The sequence below is a fragment of the Chiloscyllium punctatum genome, chromosome 7, assembly GCF_047496795.1.
Source record: "Chiloscyllium punctatum isolate Juve2018m chromosome 7, sChiPun1.3, whole genome shotgun sequence".
In the NCBI taxonomy this organism is placed as follows: domain Eukaryota; kingdom Metazoa; phylum Chordata; class Chondrichthyes; order Orectolobiformes; family Hemiscylliidae; genus Chiloscyllium; species Chiloscyllium punctatum.
The window spans coordinates 88,962,817-88,979,930 of NC_092745.1; the positions used below are offsets into that span (position 1 = coordinate 88,962,817).

Genomic DNA, 17,114 nt, shown 5'->3' on the forward strand with positions numbered 1-17,114 from the left:
GTGGGATGGGACATGAATCATTCCTTCTGGCCCAGAGCTAGGGACACACCACTGGGTTACAAAATCACTCAGAAACTAATTTTATTTTGAAAGGCTACCACCAAATCACCTAGTCTACTAATTAAACAAAGAGCAAGTCACAAAAATAAGAAATAAGAAAGAGGTGGGGTATACAGGAGATGCAAATAAATCAAGATGGTATTGGAGGCAGAGAGAATGCACTCCCGCCCCCACAGTTTCCAGCTCTCAAGTCTTCAAGGGTGCTAGTGAACATTGCTTGCACCATCACTGAGGACACCTGGGTATAAATGTAACTGTGGAAGAGAGGCAAGCAGAATAATGACATGTACACAGCTCATAGAGAAACTATTTTTATTCTGAAAGACCCACTACCAAATCACCCAATTAACTAATTAACAAACAACAAATTACAAGCAGTGAGTACCAGGGCGTAACAATAAAAACAAGTAGTGAAAAAGACAGGGACGATAAGCGAGGAAGCTAAATCAAGTTGGGTTGGAGAAGGTGATAACTTAATCACAGTGGTGGGAAATTATTTTTATATAAATTCACCAAATGTGAATATTCATTTTCATTTTTTTATACAAATGAGGAACTTAAAGGCACATTCCAATTGCTATCAGCTGCTCATAATTGTGGATCATGCTCTTATCCATTCTTAATGGGGCCCTCTTGTGGCACAATGGTAGCGTCCCTATCCTTGGACCTAAAGGTCCGGGTTCAAGTCCCACCTGCTCCAAAGATGTGTAATAATACTCCTGAACAGTGAGATTAGAAAAATAAGTTACATAACAACAAAAAAAAACTCCATGTTGAATGAGAATCATTTGCAACATTTTCAAACAACTACCTGGTCATGTTGCTGGCTCCCTTTTCACATGAGCTCGGGACAGGTAGGCTGGTTTTGTACAATGCAGCTAAAGGTATGTGACCACTTAATGTATTGGGGGGGGTGGTGGTGGAAATTGAGTTAATTTTTCAATAGGTGGACAAACAGCTGCCTGCAAAATACAGTCAAGCACCAAGTCAGGGATTGATGTAGCCTTAGCTGTTGGCACCACGCAGATGTGCCCTCTTATCATTAGTGGTTTGACTCATGCAGATTTGATTAGAGCACAATATTTTAAAAAAGTAGAAGATTCTCCAACAAATCATGAGCTATTAATTTTCATTATTATTACTGTCTCAATGCTACAGTGTGAACTCAACCAAACACAAAAAGAATTAGCATAAATGGACATTACAACTCTTTAGACAAAACTTTTGTTAGATTGTTCTATTATAAAGTTATGAACTGTGTTTCTATGATCATGCATATCTAGAATGCCACACCACTTAATAATGCATCATAGTCAGGCATCATGCAACAATATATCAGCCCACACGATGTGATTTGTGAAATACATCAGAAGCAGTTTGTGTCTAAAAGCGCAATTATTTTAACTTCTGGGAACTGTGAGAGAGATCAGATCTGTCACTGTTCAATAATAGTGAGCAACATAACAGTACACTAAAACTCAAATCAACTGTACAGATTATTCACCTCTGAAAAACTCAAGAAAAACATTCTGAAAATCTTAATAATTTCAACTGCTGCTTATCTTCTAAAACAGATTTACTGTAGCATTGATTGAATGTTTTGAACCAAGAACAGAACAGTAATACTGAATGAGGATTTAACAATTACATACTTACCTGATATTCCTTCATATTTTCCACAGTAAAGTCAAACCAGACTCTAAAACGAGGATTGCATGTATCTGGTCTGATAAACAGATCATATTCAAATTCTGAGATGTAGTCAACACGACCTAGGTTTCCTGTAAAAAAAGAACACTTATTGTTCTGACTTTGTTAATATAACAAAAATTTATTTGTAACGCACTTAACATTGTAATGCACCCTCAAGCACATCAAATAGGCACAATGTAACTCTGACATTCAGCCACAAAACTGAAATATTAGGGCAATTGCCTGAATGTTTTTCTTCAATTCATTCATAAATATGGGACAGCTGACAAGATCAGTATTTATTGCATGCTGGAAGGTGGTTTAAATCACCTTTTTGTAGTCCATCTGGTGTAGGTGCACCAACAATGCTGTTGAGATGGAGTTCCTGAATTTCATTCAACTCTAGTTGTAAGACCAGCGATTTGTTGCAAGTCAGGACAGCATATGATGTGGAAGGGAACTAACAGGTTGGTGGTGTTCTTGAATGTGTCTGCTACCCTCGATCTTACAGGTGGTGGAGGTCAAGGATTTGTCCTGTCAAATGAGTATTGTTGAGTTAATGCAGTGTATCTTGTAGATAGCGCATACTGCTACCACTGTATGTCAGTGGTGGAGGGGATGAATGTTTAAAGTGGAGGATTGAGTACTGATCAAGTGAATTCATTTGTTCTGGATAAGGCTAAATCACATGAGTTTCCATTAATACCAGCAAGTGAATCAAACTGCTGAGTGTTAGATTAGATTAGATTAGATTCCCTACAGTATGGAAACAGGCCCGTCGGCCCAACAAGTCCACACCAACCCCCCGAAGAATAACCCACCCAGACCCATTCCCCTACATTTACCCCTGACGAATGCACCTAACACCTTGGACAATTTAACATGGCCAATCACCTAACCTGCACATCTTTGGATTGTAGGAGGAAACCGGAGCATCCAGAGGAAACCCATGCAGAGATGGGGAGAACGTGCAAACTCCACACAGACAGTCACCCAAGGCTGGAATCGAACCCGGGTCCTTGGCGCTGTGAGGCAGCAGTGCCAACCACTGAGCCACCATGCCACCCCTCAGCATTACTCAGTTATTTTGTAGATAACTGAGTTATGCTGATAAAATACTTTGACAAATTGTGTCTTTTATCTTGCACTCATTCGACAATTCTCAAAAAATACCAACATAAAAAGGCAAAAACAAGGCTTGTCAGTTAACTGCTAGTCATCATCTAACTGGTGCATTCATCAAGGCATGCCTCTACGGATCAGAGTTGACTTGCCAGTCAGCACTCTTTCCGTACAAGGTATAAAATACTGCTTTGCATGTTACATAGATATTTGTTGCAACTTGTCCTAATGGGTGCAATGAAAAGCTTTGACATAGGTACGTTTTCTGCAATTCTCAAGTCTGTACTATGAAATGGCTATTTCGGTAGATAAGTGGACAGGATTTGAGGAGTCAATAATTTTTTTTTTTAAACGCAGAATGCCAACCTCTGATCTGCTGTAGTAACCATAATATTAATATGGCTTGTCCAGTTAAGTTTCTGGTAACTCCTAAGATGTTGATGGTGGGGACTTTAGGTATGGGAATGCTGGTATACATCAAGGGGAGATGCTCAGGTTCCTTCCTGTTGGAAACTGTCATTGCCGAGCACTTGTGTAGCATTTGTCAATTATCAGTCCAAGTCTGAATGCTATCCAGATAATGCTGCATGCAAGTATGGACAGCCTCATTATGAGGAGTTAGAGAACATTACAGCACAGTACAGGCCCTTTGACCTTCGATGTCGCATTGTCCTATGATACCAATTTGAAGCCTATCTAAGCCACATTATCATCCATGTTTATCCAATGACCATTTAAATGCCCTTAAAGTCAGCAGTCAAGATTAGAGTGGTGCTGGATAAGCACAGCAGGTCAGGCAGCGTCTGAGGAGCAGGAAAATCGATGTTTCGGGCAAAAGCCCTTCAGGTCTACTACTGTTGCAGGCAGGGCATTCCATGCCCTTACTACTCTCTGATCAAAGAACCTACCTCTGACATCTGTCCTCAATTGACACCCCTCAATTTAAAGCTATGTCCCCTCATGCTAGCCATCACCAGCTGAGGAAAAAGGCTCGTACTGTCTACCTTACTTAATCCTCTGATCATCTTGTATGTCTCCATTAAGTCACCTCTCAACCTTCTCTCTAACGAAAACAGCCTCAAGCACCTCAGCCTTTCCTCGTAAAACCTTCCCTCCATACCAGGCAACATCCTGGTAAATCTCCTCTACAATCCCCTTTCCAATGCTTCCACATCCTTCCTATAATGCAGTGACCAGAACTGTACACAACACTCCAAATGCAGTCACACCAGAGTTTTGTACAACTGCAACATGTCCTCATGGCTCCAAAACTCAATCCCTCTACCAATAAAAGCTAACACACCATAAAACTTCTTAACAACCCCATCAACCTGGGTGGCAACTTTCAGGGATCTATGTCCATGGACACAGAAATCTCTCTGCTCATCCACACTACCAAGAGTCTTATCATTCGCCCAGTACTCCTGTTGCTCCTTCCAAAGTGAATCACCTCACACCTTTCCGCATTAAACTCCATTTTCCACCTCTCAGCCCAACTCTGCAACTTATCTATGTCCCTCTGTAACCTGCAACACTTTTCCACACTGTCCACAAATCCACTGACCTTAGCGTCATCTGCAAATTTACTGATCTATACTTTCATGTCCTCATTTAGGTCATTTGTAAAAATGACAAAACAGCAGTGGACCCAAAACAGATCTGCAGTCCGCCACTAATAACTTTACTCCAAGATGAACATTTCCCATGAACCATCACCCTCCATCTTCTTTCAGCTAGCTAATTTCTGATCCAAACTGCTAAACCACCCTCAATCCCATGCCTCCGTATTTTGTGCAATAGCCTACCATGGGGAACCTCATCAAAAGCCTTACTTAAATCCATATACATCACATCAATTGCTTTACTCTCATCCACCTGTTTGGTCACCTTCTCAAAAAACTCAATAAGGTTTGTGAGGCACTACCGACCCTTCACAAAACCATGTTGACTATCCTTGATCAACTTATTCCTTTCTGGAGGATCATAAAACTTTTCTCTTATAACCTTTTCCAACACTTTAGCCACAACCTAAGTAAGGCTCACTGGTCTAGAATTACTCAGGTTATCTCTACTTCCAATCTTGAACAAGGGGACAATATTTGCTATCCTCCAGTGTGCTGGCACTATTCCTGTAGACAATGACAACATAAAAGATCAAAGCCAAAAGGCTCTGCATCCTCCTCCCTACCTTCCCTGAGAATCTTAGGATAAATCCTATCTGGCCCAGGGGACCTATCTATTTTCACACTTCAGAATTGCTAACATCTCCTTATTATGAGCCTCAATCCAGTCTAGTCTAATAGCCTGTATCTCAGTATTCTCCTCACCAACATAGTATTCATACTGGAAAAAGACAGACGAAAAATTTTCATTTAGCATTGCTGCTATCTCCTCTGACTCCACACACTACTTCCCACTACTGTCCTTAATTGGCCCTAATCTTACTCTAGTCATTGTCTATTTCTGACATACCTACAGAAAGCTTGAGGGTTTTCCTTGATCCTACCTCTCAATGACTTCTCATGTCCCCTCCTGGCTTTTCTTAGCTGTCTCTTCAGGTCCTTCCTGGTTAACTTGTAATTCTCAAGCACCCAAACTGACCTTTATGTCTCATCTTTACGTAAGCCTCCTTCTTCCTCTTGACAAGAAATTCAACTTCTATAGTAAACCACGGTTACTTCACTCGACCACTTCCTCCCTGCCTGGAATATACTTATCAAGGACAAGCAGTAGCTGTTCCTTGAACAAGCTCCACATTTCAATTGTGCCCATCCCCTATAGTTTCCTTCCACATCCTACGCATCCTAAATCTTGGGTAATCATATCATAGCTGCCTTTCCCCAGCTATAACTCTTGCCCTGTGGTTGTAACAAGGATCGCCAATTTATATTAAATGTATTTTTGAAGGTTTCATCATATGACTTGCCCCGGGCTCCAGCAGTCAGCTAATCGATCCATTCTTGTAGTATGCTATCTTTCCAAAGGACTCATTATCCAATTGAATGTTGTTTAATCATCAGCCCAACAGCTTTGTTTTGTCCATTTTTCAACATTTTAATATCTTGCATAAAGGAAGATCTAAATTAAATGATAAAAGAAATGCATAATCTTTTTCAATGTCCCTATAGCTTTCCTTGAGAAATGCATATAGCAGTGGTTGTGGAGATTTAATTCATACAGGTTTCAGGCCAATCTAGATGGTTGGCAACCATGGCTAAAGCACTATTTAATCATCAGACAGCATTCCCAATTTTGACCTTATGGTGGATGGAAGGCTTTTAATGTAGTAACTGAACATGGTTGGACCTAGGACATTATTACGAAGACCTCCTGCAGTGAGGTAAACCACCTTCCCTGGCATTTAGTATTCCAGCCAGTGTAACAGTTTCCCTCAATTTCTATTGACTTCTATTTTACTAAGGTTCCTTGATTCCACACTTAGCTGCTGCATCAATTTCAAATGTGGTCATTTCATTTCATCACATTGGTCACCTTGGTTAAGAAGGTAAGTTTTAGAGTGATTTTGATTTGTGACATGTACCAGACACAGTATTGTTCTGTGTGCTATCTAGATGAATGATACCTTACGTAAGTATATCAGGGTCATCAAGCAGAATGAAGAAGAGTATTACAGTTATAGAGAAGAGGCAGAGAAAGATCAACTGTAATAGGAGAGATTTGTTGATCATTCTGATAAAATCAGGGTAGAAGCGGTTCTTGAATCTGTTGGACTTGTTTTCAAACTTTTGTAGCTTCTGCTCTACGGAGGAGGGTGGAAGAGAGCATAACAGGGTCGTTGATTATTTTGACTGTTTTCACAAGTCAGCAGGAAGTTTAGAATCAAACAATCCCAACAAGTTCACACTGCCCTCCGAAGAATAACCCACCCTGACCTACGGACAGAGTTGTTATCTCTGGTTTGTTACCCGTGCCACGTGATAGCGAGGCAAGGAATAGGAAGCGATATCAGCTGAACACGTGGCTGAAGGGATGGTGCAGGAGGGAGAGTTTCAGGTACTTAGATAATTGGGGCTCATTCTGGGGAAGGTAGGGTATCTACAAACAGGACGGTCTTCACTTGAACCAGAGGGGTACTAATATCCTGGGTGGGAAATTTGCTGGTGCTATTCGGGTGGGTTTAAACTAGCTCAGCAGGGGAATGGGAACCAGAAGTGTAGTTCCAGTGTGCAAGAGGCTGAGAATAGGGAGGGCATGGACAGGATTTCACAGTCACAGGAATATGCTGGCAGACAGCAAACTGGATTGAAGTGTGTCTACTTCAATGCCAGAAGTATCCGAAATAAGGAAGGTGAGCTTGCAGCATGGATAGGTACCAGTGACTTCGATGTTGTGGCCATTTCAGAGACATGGTCAGGAGCAGGGTCAGGAATGCATGTTGCAGGTTCCAGGGTTTAGACCTTTCATTAAGATCAGGCAAGGTGGTAAAAGAGGGGCGGTGTGGCCTTGTTGGTCAAGGATATTTAATGGTGGCTGAAAGAACTTTTGACGAGGACTCGTCTACTGAGGTAGTATGGGCTGAGGTTAGAAACAGGACAGGAGAGGTCACACTGCTGGGAGTTTTTTTTAAATAGGCCTCCGCAGAGTTCCAGGGAGGTGGAGGATAGAATTGGCAAAATGATTCTGGGTAGAAGCGAAAGGTACAGGGTAGTCATTATGGGGAGCTTTAACTTCCTCAACATTGACTGGAAATGCTATAACTCTAGTACGTCGGATGGATCAGTTTTTGTCCAATATGCGCAGGAGGGTTTCCTGATACAGTATGTCGAAGGGCTGACAAGAAGGGAGGCCACACTGGATTTGATGCTTGGCAATGAACCAGGCCAGGGTTTAATTTAGTTGCAGGTGAGCTCTTTGAAGATAGTGACCATAATTCAGTTACATTTAGTTTAGCAATGGAAAGGAATTGATAACTTTTGACTTGTGGCAATGTACCTATGGGGCAAAGGCAATTATAATGCGATTAAGCAAGACTAAGGATGCACAGAACGGGGTAGCAAAACGCAGGGGATGGGGACATTGGAAATGTGGAGCTGGTTTAAGGAACACATATTGTGTGTCCTTGATACGTATGACCCTGTCAGGCAGGGAGGAAGCGATAAGGTATGGGAACCCCTCTTGTTAAGCGCAAGTAGAAGGTATATGTGACAGTGAGACAAGATGGCTCAGATGAAGCGATGGAGTGTTACAGATTAGCTAGGAAGGATTTAAAGAGAGAGCTAAGAAGAGCAAAGAGGGACTCCGCAAGATGGCGACGATTCTGTAGGACTGCTGTGGACAGCTTTGCCTAACAGCCAAGGCTTACTGGTGTTTTTTGCCATCCCTGGCCAACTTATGTGGTGGAATTATTAGTTTAAAACCTTACAGAACACATATTTGTTAATATTTGGGAGTGGGAAGGATGCCAAAGGGAAAAGGAGCAAGCCAACAGCAACAGGGAAGACACTCCCCTGCAGCACCCACCACACCAGAGACTGCAGCAGCGGCCTTTCCTGAACCCCCCGGGAACCTGACAGACTCATTTACCTTGAAAGTTGGGGCTGCAATTGAGGAGAACAGTGGGGAGATTCATGCCCAGGTCCAACCTATCGCATCCATGCTGCAAAAGCATGAGCAGGAGATCTAGGGCCTCAGGAGGAGGCCCTGGAGGAGATGGAGGGTTGAACTAAGGCCTCAGAAGCTGCGATGGAGTCCTCATCCAGTCGGATCCAGGTGCTGGACCGACAGGTGCGGGCCTTGCAAAACCATATTGACGACCTTGAAAATCAAAGTCGAAGTCGGAGGATAAATCTCCAAATTATCGGGCTCCCTGAAGGTGAGGAAGGTGAGCAGCCAGTCAGCTTCTTTGAAAGCTGGCTGCCGAAGTTTTAGGGCCTTCACATCGAATCCAGCAGGCTGCAGATTGAAAGGGCTTATCGAGTTACAGTGCCAGTACAGTGCCCCTGCCCAGTCCTAGTGTACTTTCACTCATATAAAGACAAGTAAAAAATCACAGAAGCTTCCAGATCCCTGGGAAAAGATCCACAGGCACTGCTGTACAAGGGGTCAAAAATCATGCTTTTCCAGGATTCTCTGCAGCTTTAATTCAAAAGAGGAAGTCCTTCGATGAAGTTAAAAAGAGGCCAAGGAACCTGGGCATCCAGTACTCCATGGAGATACCCCGCAGCCACGAGGACTCAGTTTATACATTTGACTCATCGGATAAAGCTGAAAACTTTGTAGGCATTTTAAAATAGATGGATTGGCCTGAAGAATATGGTTAATGTTTGCTTTCTTTTCCTTCTTTCCCTTTTTTGTATTCCTTTCTTTCTCCCTTATAATTTCTTATTTTGCAAAGGGGGGAAAATCCTTGTAATAAGTTGTTCCTTTTTTTTAAATAACTGGATTTTCTGATGGGAAATTTTGTGGATGTTCTTTGTTGTCTCTCCCCTTTTGTTTTTTGTTTGTTCTGTTTCTCTTTTAGTCACAAGTAGGGGTGACATGAAGCCTGGGATGGGTGGAGTGCTCATCATGACTTTGTCTTTTTTCCGTTGATTTAAGGATTATCTCCTTGTTTTTTTTCTGGTCTAAGGCTGGGGCACAGTCCGGGTTTGAAGGAGCTATGAAGGAGAGGATGGGTAGGGTGACTGCCCCCTATGGGCAGGGGGAAGAGTCTTCCATTCAAGGTTTTATAGTTGGTTTTCTTTATAGTTTTTTGGTAATAATAATTGTTTACAGTTATGAGAGAGTAGTTTTTGTAGATATAGTTCTTCGACTCTATAAATCTTTATTTACTTGTGCTCGGCGCTTTGTAAGCAGGGTTCTCCCCCGAGGGGTTCAAGGGTCTCTGAAAGGGGATATGGCGAAGTGTCTTATTAAATGGTGCACTTGGAATATTAAGGGAAACCATTCGCCTGTTAAAAAGGAACAAAGTGCTTTCTAGCCTTAAGAGGGAAAGGGTTGAACATAGAACATAGAACAGTACAGCACAGAACAGGCCCTTCAGCCCACAATGTTGTGCCGACCATTGATCCTCATGTGAAGTAAACCTAATGTATGAACCCTCAAATTTCTGTGACCATATGCATGTCCAGCAGTCTCTCAAATATCCCCAGTGACCTCGCTTCCACAACTGCTGCTGCCAATGCATTCCACGCTCTCACAACTCTCTGTGTAAAGAACCCGCCTCTGACAACCCCTCTACATTTCCACCAAACAGCTTAAAACTATCACCCCTCATGTTAACAATTTCTGCCCTGGGAAAAAGTCTCTGGCTATCAAAGTCTCTGGTTGATATCGCTTTGTTGCAGGAAATCCATCTTGATGATGGGGAACACCTTAGATTACTACAAGGGGGTTATGACCGGGTATTCTTTTCATCTTTTACTACTAAAAGTAGGGGAGTGGCGGTACTTATCCAGAAAAATCTTCCGTTCACATTATTAGAGCAGGTAAAAGATGGGCAGGTTTGTGATACTTAAAGCCCTGATACGTGGGGAGGAATATAGCATTCTACTGTCTAAATATCTACTGTCCTCTGGCGCATCCCCTCAAATTTTTGATTCGTACTTTCTCTAAGTTGAGTGCTTTTCGAACATGGCACATTATTTGGGGGGGTGGATTTTAATTGTCTTGTGGACCCCCAACTATTTCTTCACAGGCCAAGCAGGTGGTTGACTTACGTGAGGAGTTGGGGCTGGTGGATAATTGGCGATGTCTTCACCTTACTGGCAGGGACTTCACCTTTTCTTCAAACCCACATAAACGTCACTCGAGAATTGACCTCTTTCTGGCTCCCTCGGCTCTTCTGGATGCGATTGTGAGTTGTAAAATTGGGAATATAGCTATCTCCGATCACACGGCGGTATATTTGGAGGTTAAGGCCAAGAATGAAGGGCTAGGTTTGTGGCACTGGCGTTTGGACCCTTTTCTCCTTAAGGATTCCAAATTTGTGGAATACTTTTTGAAGGAGTTTCAGGAATTCTTGACTATCAACTCAGGCACAGCTAGTAGTCAGTCTATGCTATGGGAGACTGCTAAGGCCTTTGCTAGGAGATTAGCTATTTTCTATTCGGCTAGCTGGAAACAACAGGAGGAGGAACAGCAGCGTCTACTTGAAAGCCGCCGAGACAGCACATTCTGCGCGGTCTTCGGTGACTAAGCTACAGCGGATCACGGCCCTCCAGGCTGCATTGAATTTACTGACACAAAACGCAAAGAAAGAACTTGCTTTTGCTAGACAAAGACTGTCCGAATATGGGGACAGGCCAGGGAAGTATTTAGCACACCTGACTAGGAAAAAGCGTACTCCTCAATCCAGTACTACAATCAGGGGCAGTGCTGGGGTCCTTACATATGAATCTAAAAACATTATTGAGGCTTTTCGGAGCTTTTACTCTGAATTGTATCGGTCTGAAGGTTGCGAGGTCAGGAGGGCTAAAATGGAGACCTTTAAGAACCTGGACCTCTCAGGGGTAACCTTAGAACAGGCCTCTCTCCTTAATGCCCCCTTGACAGTTCAGGAAACACAGGAGGCAGTTAGGCAACTTCAGAGTGGGAAAGCGCCTGGCCTTGATGGTCTCCTGGATGAGTTTTATAAGGAGTTTATAGGGATTCTGTCAGGGCCGATGTTGGAGATGTACAATCACTCCTATATGCATGAAAGCCTACCACCATCTTTGAGAGAAGCTAATATTTCCTTAATTCTTAAGAATAGGAAGTTTTCTGAGGATTGTGCCTCATACAGGCCCATCTCTCTATTAAATTCAGATTTCAAGATTCTGTCCAAGATCCTGGCACTGAGATTGGAAAAGGTGTTGCCCCACATTGTTAAAGAGGGCCAGACAGGCTTTATAAGGAGCCATAGGTCCTCTAATATTAGAAAGTTGCTGAATATGGTCCAAGTTTGTCAGCAATAATCGATTCAGGGGTTGGTGATTTCCTTAGATGCAGAGAAAGCATTTGACTATGTAGAATGGCCATATCTTTTTTATGTCTTAGAACAGTTTGTGTTGGGTGGGATCTTTGCTAGGTGGGTGGAGGTTTTATATCGCCACCCTTTGGCTGCGGTCATCACCAATGGGGTGAAGTCTGGGATTTTTAGGATTGGTAGGGGTAGTCGGCAAGGCTGTCCTTTCTCACCGTTGTTGTTTACGTTGGTGATACAGCCGCTGACAGAGACCACTCGTCAGAGCGTCTACATAACAACTCTGGAAGTGGGATTGAGGGCACACAAGATTACACTGTATGCTGATGATGTTCTTCTGTTTTTAATCGAACCTGATGACCTCCGTACCCCATTTGATACAATGATACATTTGGAGCTATTTCAGGATATAAGATTAACTTTGCAAAATCGGAGGCTATGCCTTTGGGGAACCTTAAGGATATGCCAGAAGTTGAAGGTGGCCCTATGTTCCCTTTTAAGTGGTCACGGGCAGGGTTCCAATACCTAGGCATTTTTATTACCTCTGAGTTTGATCTGTTATTTCGGACCAACTTTGCTCACTTGCTCACCAATATTAGGCGAGATCTTCAGAGATGGGAGGCTCTTCCAATTTCAGGGCTGGGCCGAATATCTCTCATTAAGATGAATGTTCTTCCTCATTTGCTTTATCCCATGCATATGCTCCCTATAATGTTTCCCAGGTCAACGCTATGGAAGCTTATGGGATAGTTTGGTTCCTTTGTCTGGCATCGTGGACGGTCACTCATCAAACTTACTAAATTGCAGTTGCCTCAAGGAGGGGGAGGAGTTGATTTCCCAGACATCAGGAGGTATCAATTGAGTTCCCTGCTGTCCTTTGTCTGTGATTGGGTAGGCAACAATCCAAACTCAATATGGCTGGATATTGAGGCGTCCCAGGCAAAGTGCCCTCTTATTAACCCGTTGTTCATGGATAAGATGAGGACAGTTATGGACCACTGCCGAAACCCCATTGTCAGTACAGTCAAGGCATGGAGGGCGATGCATCAGAGTGAGGGTTGCTTATCCAAGACTTCACCACTTACGCCTATAGTTGGCATGCCAGGGTTCTGACCAGGGATGATGGACTCAGGGTTCAAACTATGGGCAGCGAGAGGAGTTTCTAGTTTGGGAGACTTGTTTTAGGGGGAGGTTATGATGTCTTTTGAGCAACTGAGCCGCAAATACGGTTGCCCAGCAGAGATCTTTTCTGTTTTTTTCAGGTTAGGGATTTCATCCAGAAGACGACTACGCTTCTCACTAAGCCCTATAAGCCCAATACAGAGAGGCTGTTGCTACATTCCACAAGCACTCTTTCAGTTCGCACCCTCTATTGCCTGCTGGGTGGCAGGATATTAGCCAGTTATGAGAGATCTGGGAGCAAGAGCTAGGAGTGGTGATCTCTTCTGAATGATGGGAGAACATATGGGAGAATGCTCGAAAGATCTCAATCTGAAACAGGACATGCACTAACCAGTTAAAAGTCCTGCACAGGGCTCATCTGGCACCAAACCATCTGACGAAGTTTAAAAAAGGGACATCTTCAGTGTGCCCCAAATGTAAAATAAGTGTAGGTACTCTTACACATTGCTTCTGGACATGCCACAGGCTCCGTGTTTATTGGAGCGCTGTGGCGGGAAAGATAGGGAGGATTGAAGTCAAAGTAGGCCCGATATCTCTCCTCTTAGGTCTACTAAATTTACTATCTTTAGACAGGCATGGGAAGAAATTATTTAATATTCTTGTATACTCTGCACGGAAGAATATTCTGATGAACTTGGTGTCAGACAACCCGCCAGGCTTGCTGGGATTATAGAGCACATTCCCTTGGACTTTGTTTTTTTACAAACATGGTGCACCACACAGCAGACCATTTTTATAAGACATGGCAGCCCTACTTGAGTTATTTGGATATAGATTTGTCAGTTATCTTAACTCGGGCATTTGTCAAGCCCTGGGCCCTGGAGGGGGTCTCCTGAATTAAGACAGGCATATATACAATGCTCCCAATCCTTTGTTTGGGAGCTCTGCGCTGAACATAGCTGTTCTGTATTGTGTTTTTCTTTTTTTTGATCTATTAGTTATTTACTTATTTATTGGTGCTGCTTTTTTGCACAGTGTTAGAGTTTGTTTTGTATTATAGGGTAGGTAAGTAGTTAGCAGACAGTAGTTGTATTGTAATTTGTGGGTTATTTCTTTTTATTATACTGATATTTGTTATTGATTGTACAGTTCAATAAATTTTATATGTTTGTAAAGTGAAAAAATTTTGCTAATAAATATATTTACAAAAAAAAAGAAGAGCAAAGAGACAACATGAACAGCCTTTAGCAGGTAGGATAAAGGAGGAGAAAGCTTTCTACAGGTATGTAAGGAATAAAAGGATGACTAGGGTAGGAATAGGGCCAGTCAAAGACAGAAGTGGGAAGCTGTGTGTGGACCCTGTGGAGATCAGAGAGGTGCTAAACGAATACTTCTCATCAGTTTTCACTCAGGAAAAAGAGAATATTGTAGAGGAGAAGAAGGAGATACGAGATATTAGACTAGAAAGGATCGAGGTTAGTAAGGAAGAGGTGTTATCAATTCCAGAAGGAGTGAAAGAAGACAGGATGGGATTTATCCGAGGATACTCTGGGAAACTAGGGAGGAGATGGCGGAGCTTTTGGCTTTGATCTTTGATTCGTCATTGTCTACAGGTTTAGTACTAGAGGACTGGAGGATTTCAAATGTTGTGCCCTTGTTCAAAAAGGGCAGTAGAGATGACCCAGGTAATTATAGACCAGTCAGCCTTACATCTGTTGTAGGGAAGGTTTTGGAAAGGATTATAAGAGATTGGATTTATAATCATCTAGCAAGCAACAATTTAATTTCAGATAGTCAACATGATTTCATCAAGGGTAGGCCGTGTCTCACAAACCTCATTGACTTTTTTGAGAAGGTGACCAAGCATGTGGATGAGGATACGGCAGTTGACATGGTGTACATGGACTTCAATAAAGCCTTTGATAACATTCCACATGGTAGGCTGTTGGAGAAATGCAGAGGCATGGGATTGAGGGTAATTTAGCAGTTTGGATTAGAAACTGGCTTTCTGTAAGAAGGCAGTGAGTGGTGGTTGATGGAAAATATTTAGCCTGGAGTCCTGTTACTAGTGGTGTGCCACAAGGATCTGTTTTGGGACCACCACTGTTTGTTATTTATGTGAGAATGACTTAGATGCAGGCATAGGTGGATGGTTAGTAAGTTTGCAGATGACGCTAAAGTCGATGGAGTAGTGGACAGTGTGGAAGGATGTAACAGGTTGCAGGGGGACTTGGATAAACTGCAGAATTGGGCTGAGAGGTGGCAAATGAAGGTCAATGCAGATAAATGTGAGGTGATTCGCTATGGGAAGAATAACAGGAAGGCAGAATACTGGGTCAACAGAAAGATTCTTGGTAGTGTGGATGTGCAGAGGGATCTTGAAGTCCATGTACCTAGATCCCTGAAAGTTGCCACCCAGGTTGATAGTGCTGTTAAGAAGGCATACAGTGTGTTAGATTTTATTGGTAGAGGGATTGAGTTCCAGAGCAGTGATGTCATGCTGCAACTATACAAAACACTAGTGCGGCTGCAATTGGAATATTGTGTACAGTTCTGACCGCCCCATTACAGGAAGGATGTGGAAGCTTTGGAAAAAGGTGCAGAGGAGATTTACCAGGATGTTGCCTGGTCTGGAGGGAAGGTCTTATGAGGAAAGGCTGAGAGACTTGGTCTGTTCTCATTAGAAAGAAGGCGGCTAAGAGAGGATTTGATAAGAGACATACAAGATGATCAGAGGATTAGACAAGGTAGACAGTGAAAGTCTTTTTCCTAGGATGATGAGGTCAGCTTGTACGAGGGATCATAACTATAAATTGAAGGGCGATGGATTTAAGACAGATGCCAGAGGCAGATTCTTTACTCAGGGTGGTAAGGGCGTGGAATGCCCTGCCTGCCAATGTAGTTAACTCAGCCACATTAGAGAGATTTAAACAATCCTTGGATAAGCACATGGATAATGATGGGATAGCGTAGGGTGACAAGCTTAGATTAGTTCACAGGTCGGCGCAATATCAAGGGCAAAAGGGCCTGTTCTGCAACGTATTGATCTATGTTCTATATTCTATATCCCTGAGCACTTTGGTCATGATAAACCTAACCTGCATATCTTTGGACTGTGGGAGGAAACCAGAGCACCCAGAGGAAACCCACGCAGACACAACGAGAATGTGCAAACTCTACACCAACAGTTGTTCAGAGGCTGGAATCAAAGCCGGTCCATGTTGCTGTGAAGCAGCAGTGCTAACCACTGAGCCACCATGATGGAGTCACTGGAAGGAAGGTTGGTTAATTTCTTGCGATCTTGGGCACAGCAGTTGCTATACCGAGTTGTGGTGCATCCGGTTGGGATACTTTTTATGATGTATCTGTAAAAATTCCTAAGACTCATAGTGGACATGCCAAATTTCCTTAGCTTTGAAAAAGTAGAGGAGTTGGTGTACTTTCTTGACTGTAGCATGTCATGGATGCACCAGGACACATTTTTGTTGATATTTACCGAACCTGAAGGTCTCAGCTATCTCCACCTCAGCACCATCGATACAGACAGAGACGTGTCCTCCATTCCGCTTCCTGAAGTTGATGACCAACTCCTTTGCTTTACTGACATTGAGGGAAAGCTCTTTATCTCTTTCCTGTAATCTATTTCATCATCGATTGAGATTCGACCCACAATGGTATCATTAGCAAATGCGTAAATGGAGTTAGAGCTGAATTTGACCACACAGCCGAGAGTGTATAAGGAGTAGTTTTGAGGATTATTGTGGAGTGGTGTTGTCACCTATCCTACTGATTGCAGTCTGTGGTCAGGAAGTCGAGGATCCAACTGCAGAGTGGGGAGCAGGGTCCGAGGTGTCAGAGTTTAGAGATGCGTTTAATTGGAATTATGGTGTCAAAGGCGAAGTTAAAGTCCATAAATAGGACTCTGACGTAGGCAGCCTTGTTATCTATATGTTCCAGGGATTAACGTAGGACCAGGGAGATGGTGTCTGCCATGGACCTATTGTGATGGTAGGAGAATTGTAGAGGATCAAGGCAATCTGGGAGGCTGGAATTGATGTGTGTCATCACTAACCTCTAAGTGCTTTATAATAACTGATTTCAGAGCAACCGGGCAATAGACATTAAGGCATGTTGCCTGATTTTTCTTTGGCACTGGGGATGATAGTGATCTTCTTGAAGCAGGCGTGGAACTCAG

At 42.9% G+C, this 17,114-nt stretch overlaps 1 protein-coding gene across 1 annotated transcript in view; it reads right to left on the bottom strand.

Annotated features, from left to right (window-relative positions):
• The window catches only part of agbl4 (AGBL carboxypeptidase 4), an 855,821-nt gene that overhangs the window by 764,836 nt on the left and 73,871 nt on the right, over positions 1-17,114 (bottom strand). Inside the window, exon 3 of the mRNA XM_072574259.1 lies at positions 1,717-1,841. Within this exon, the coding sequence (XP_072430360.1) occupies positions 1,717-1,841 (125 nt within the window). The remainder of the gene's footprint in view (positions 1-1,716; positions 1,842-17,114) is intronic.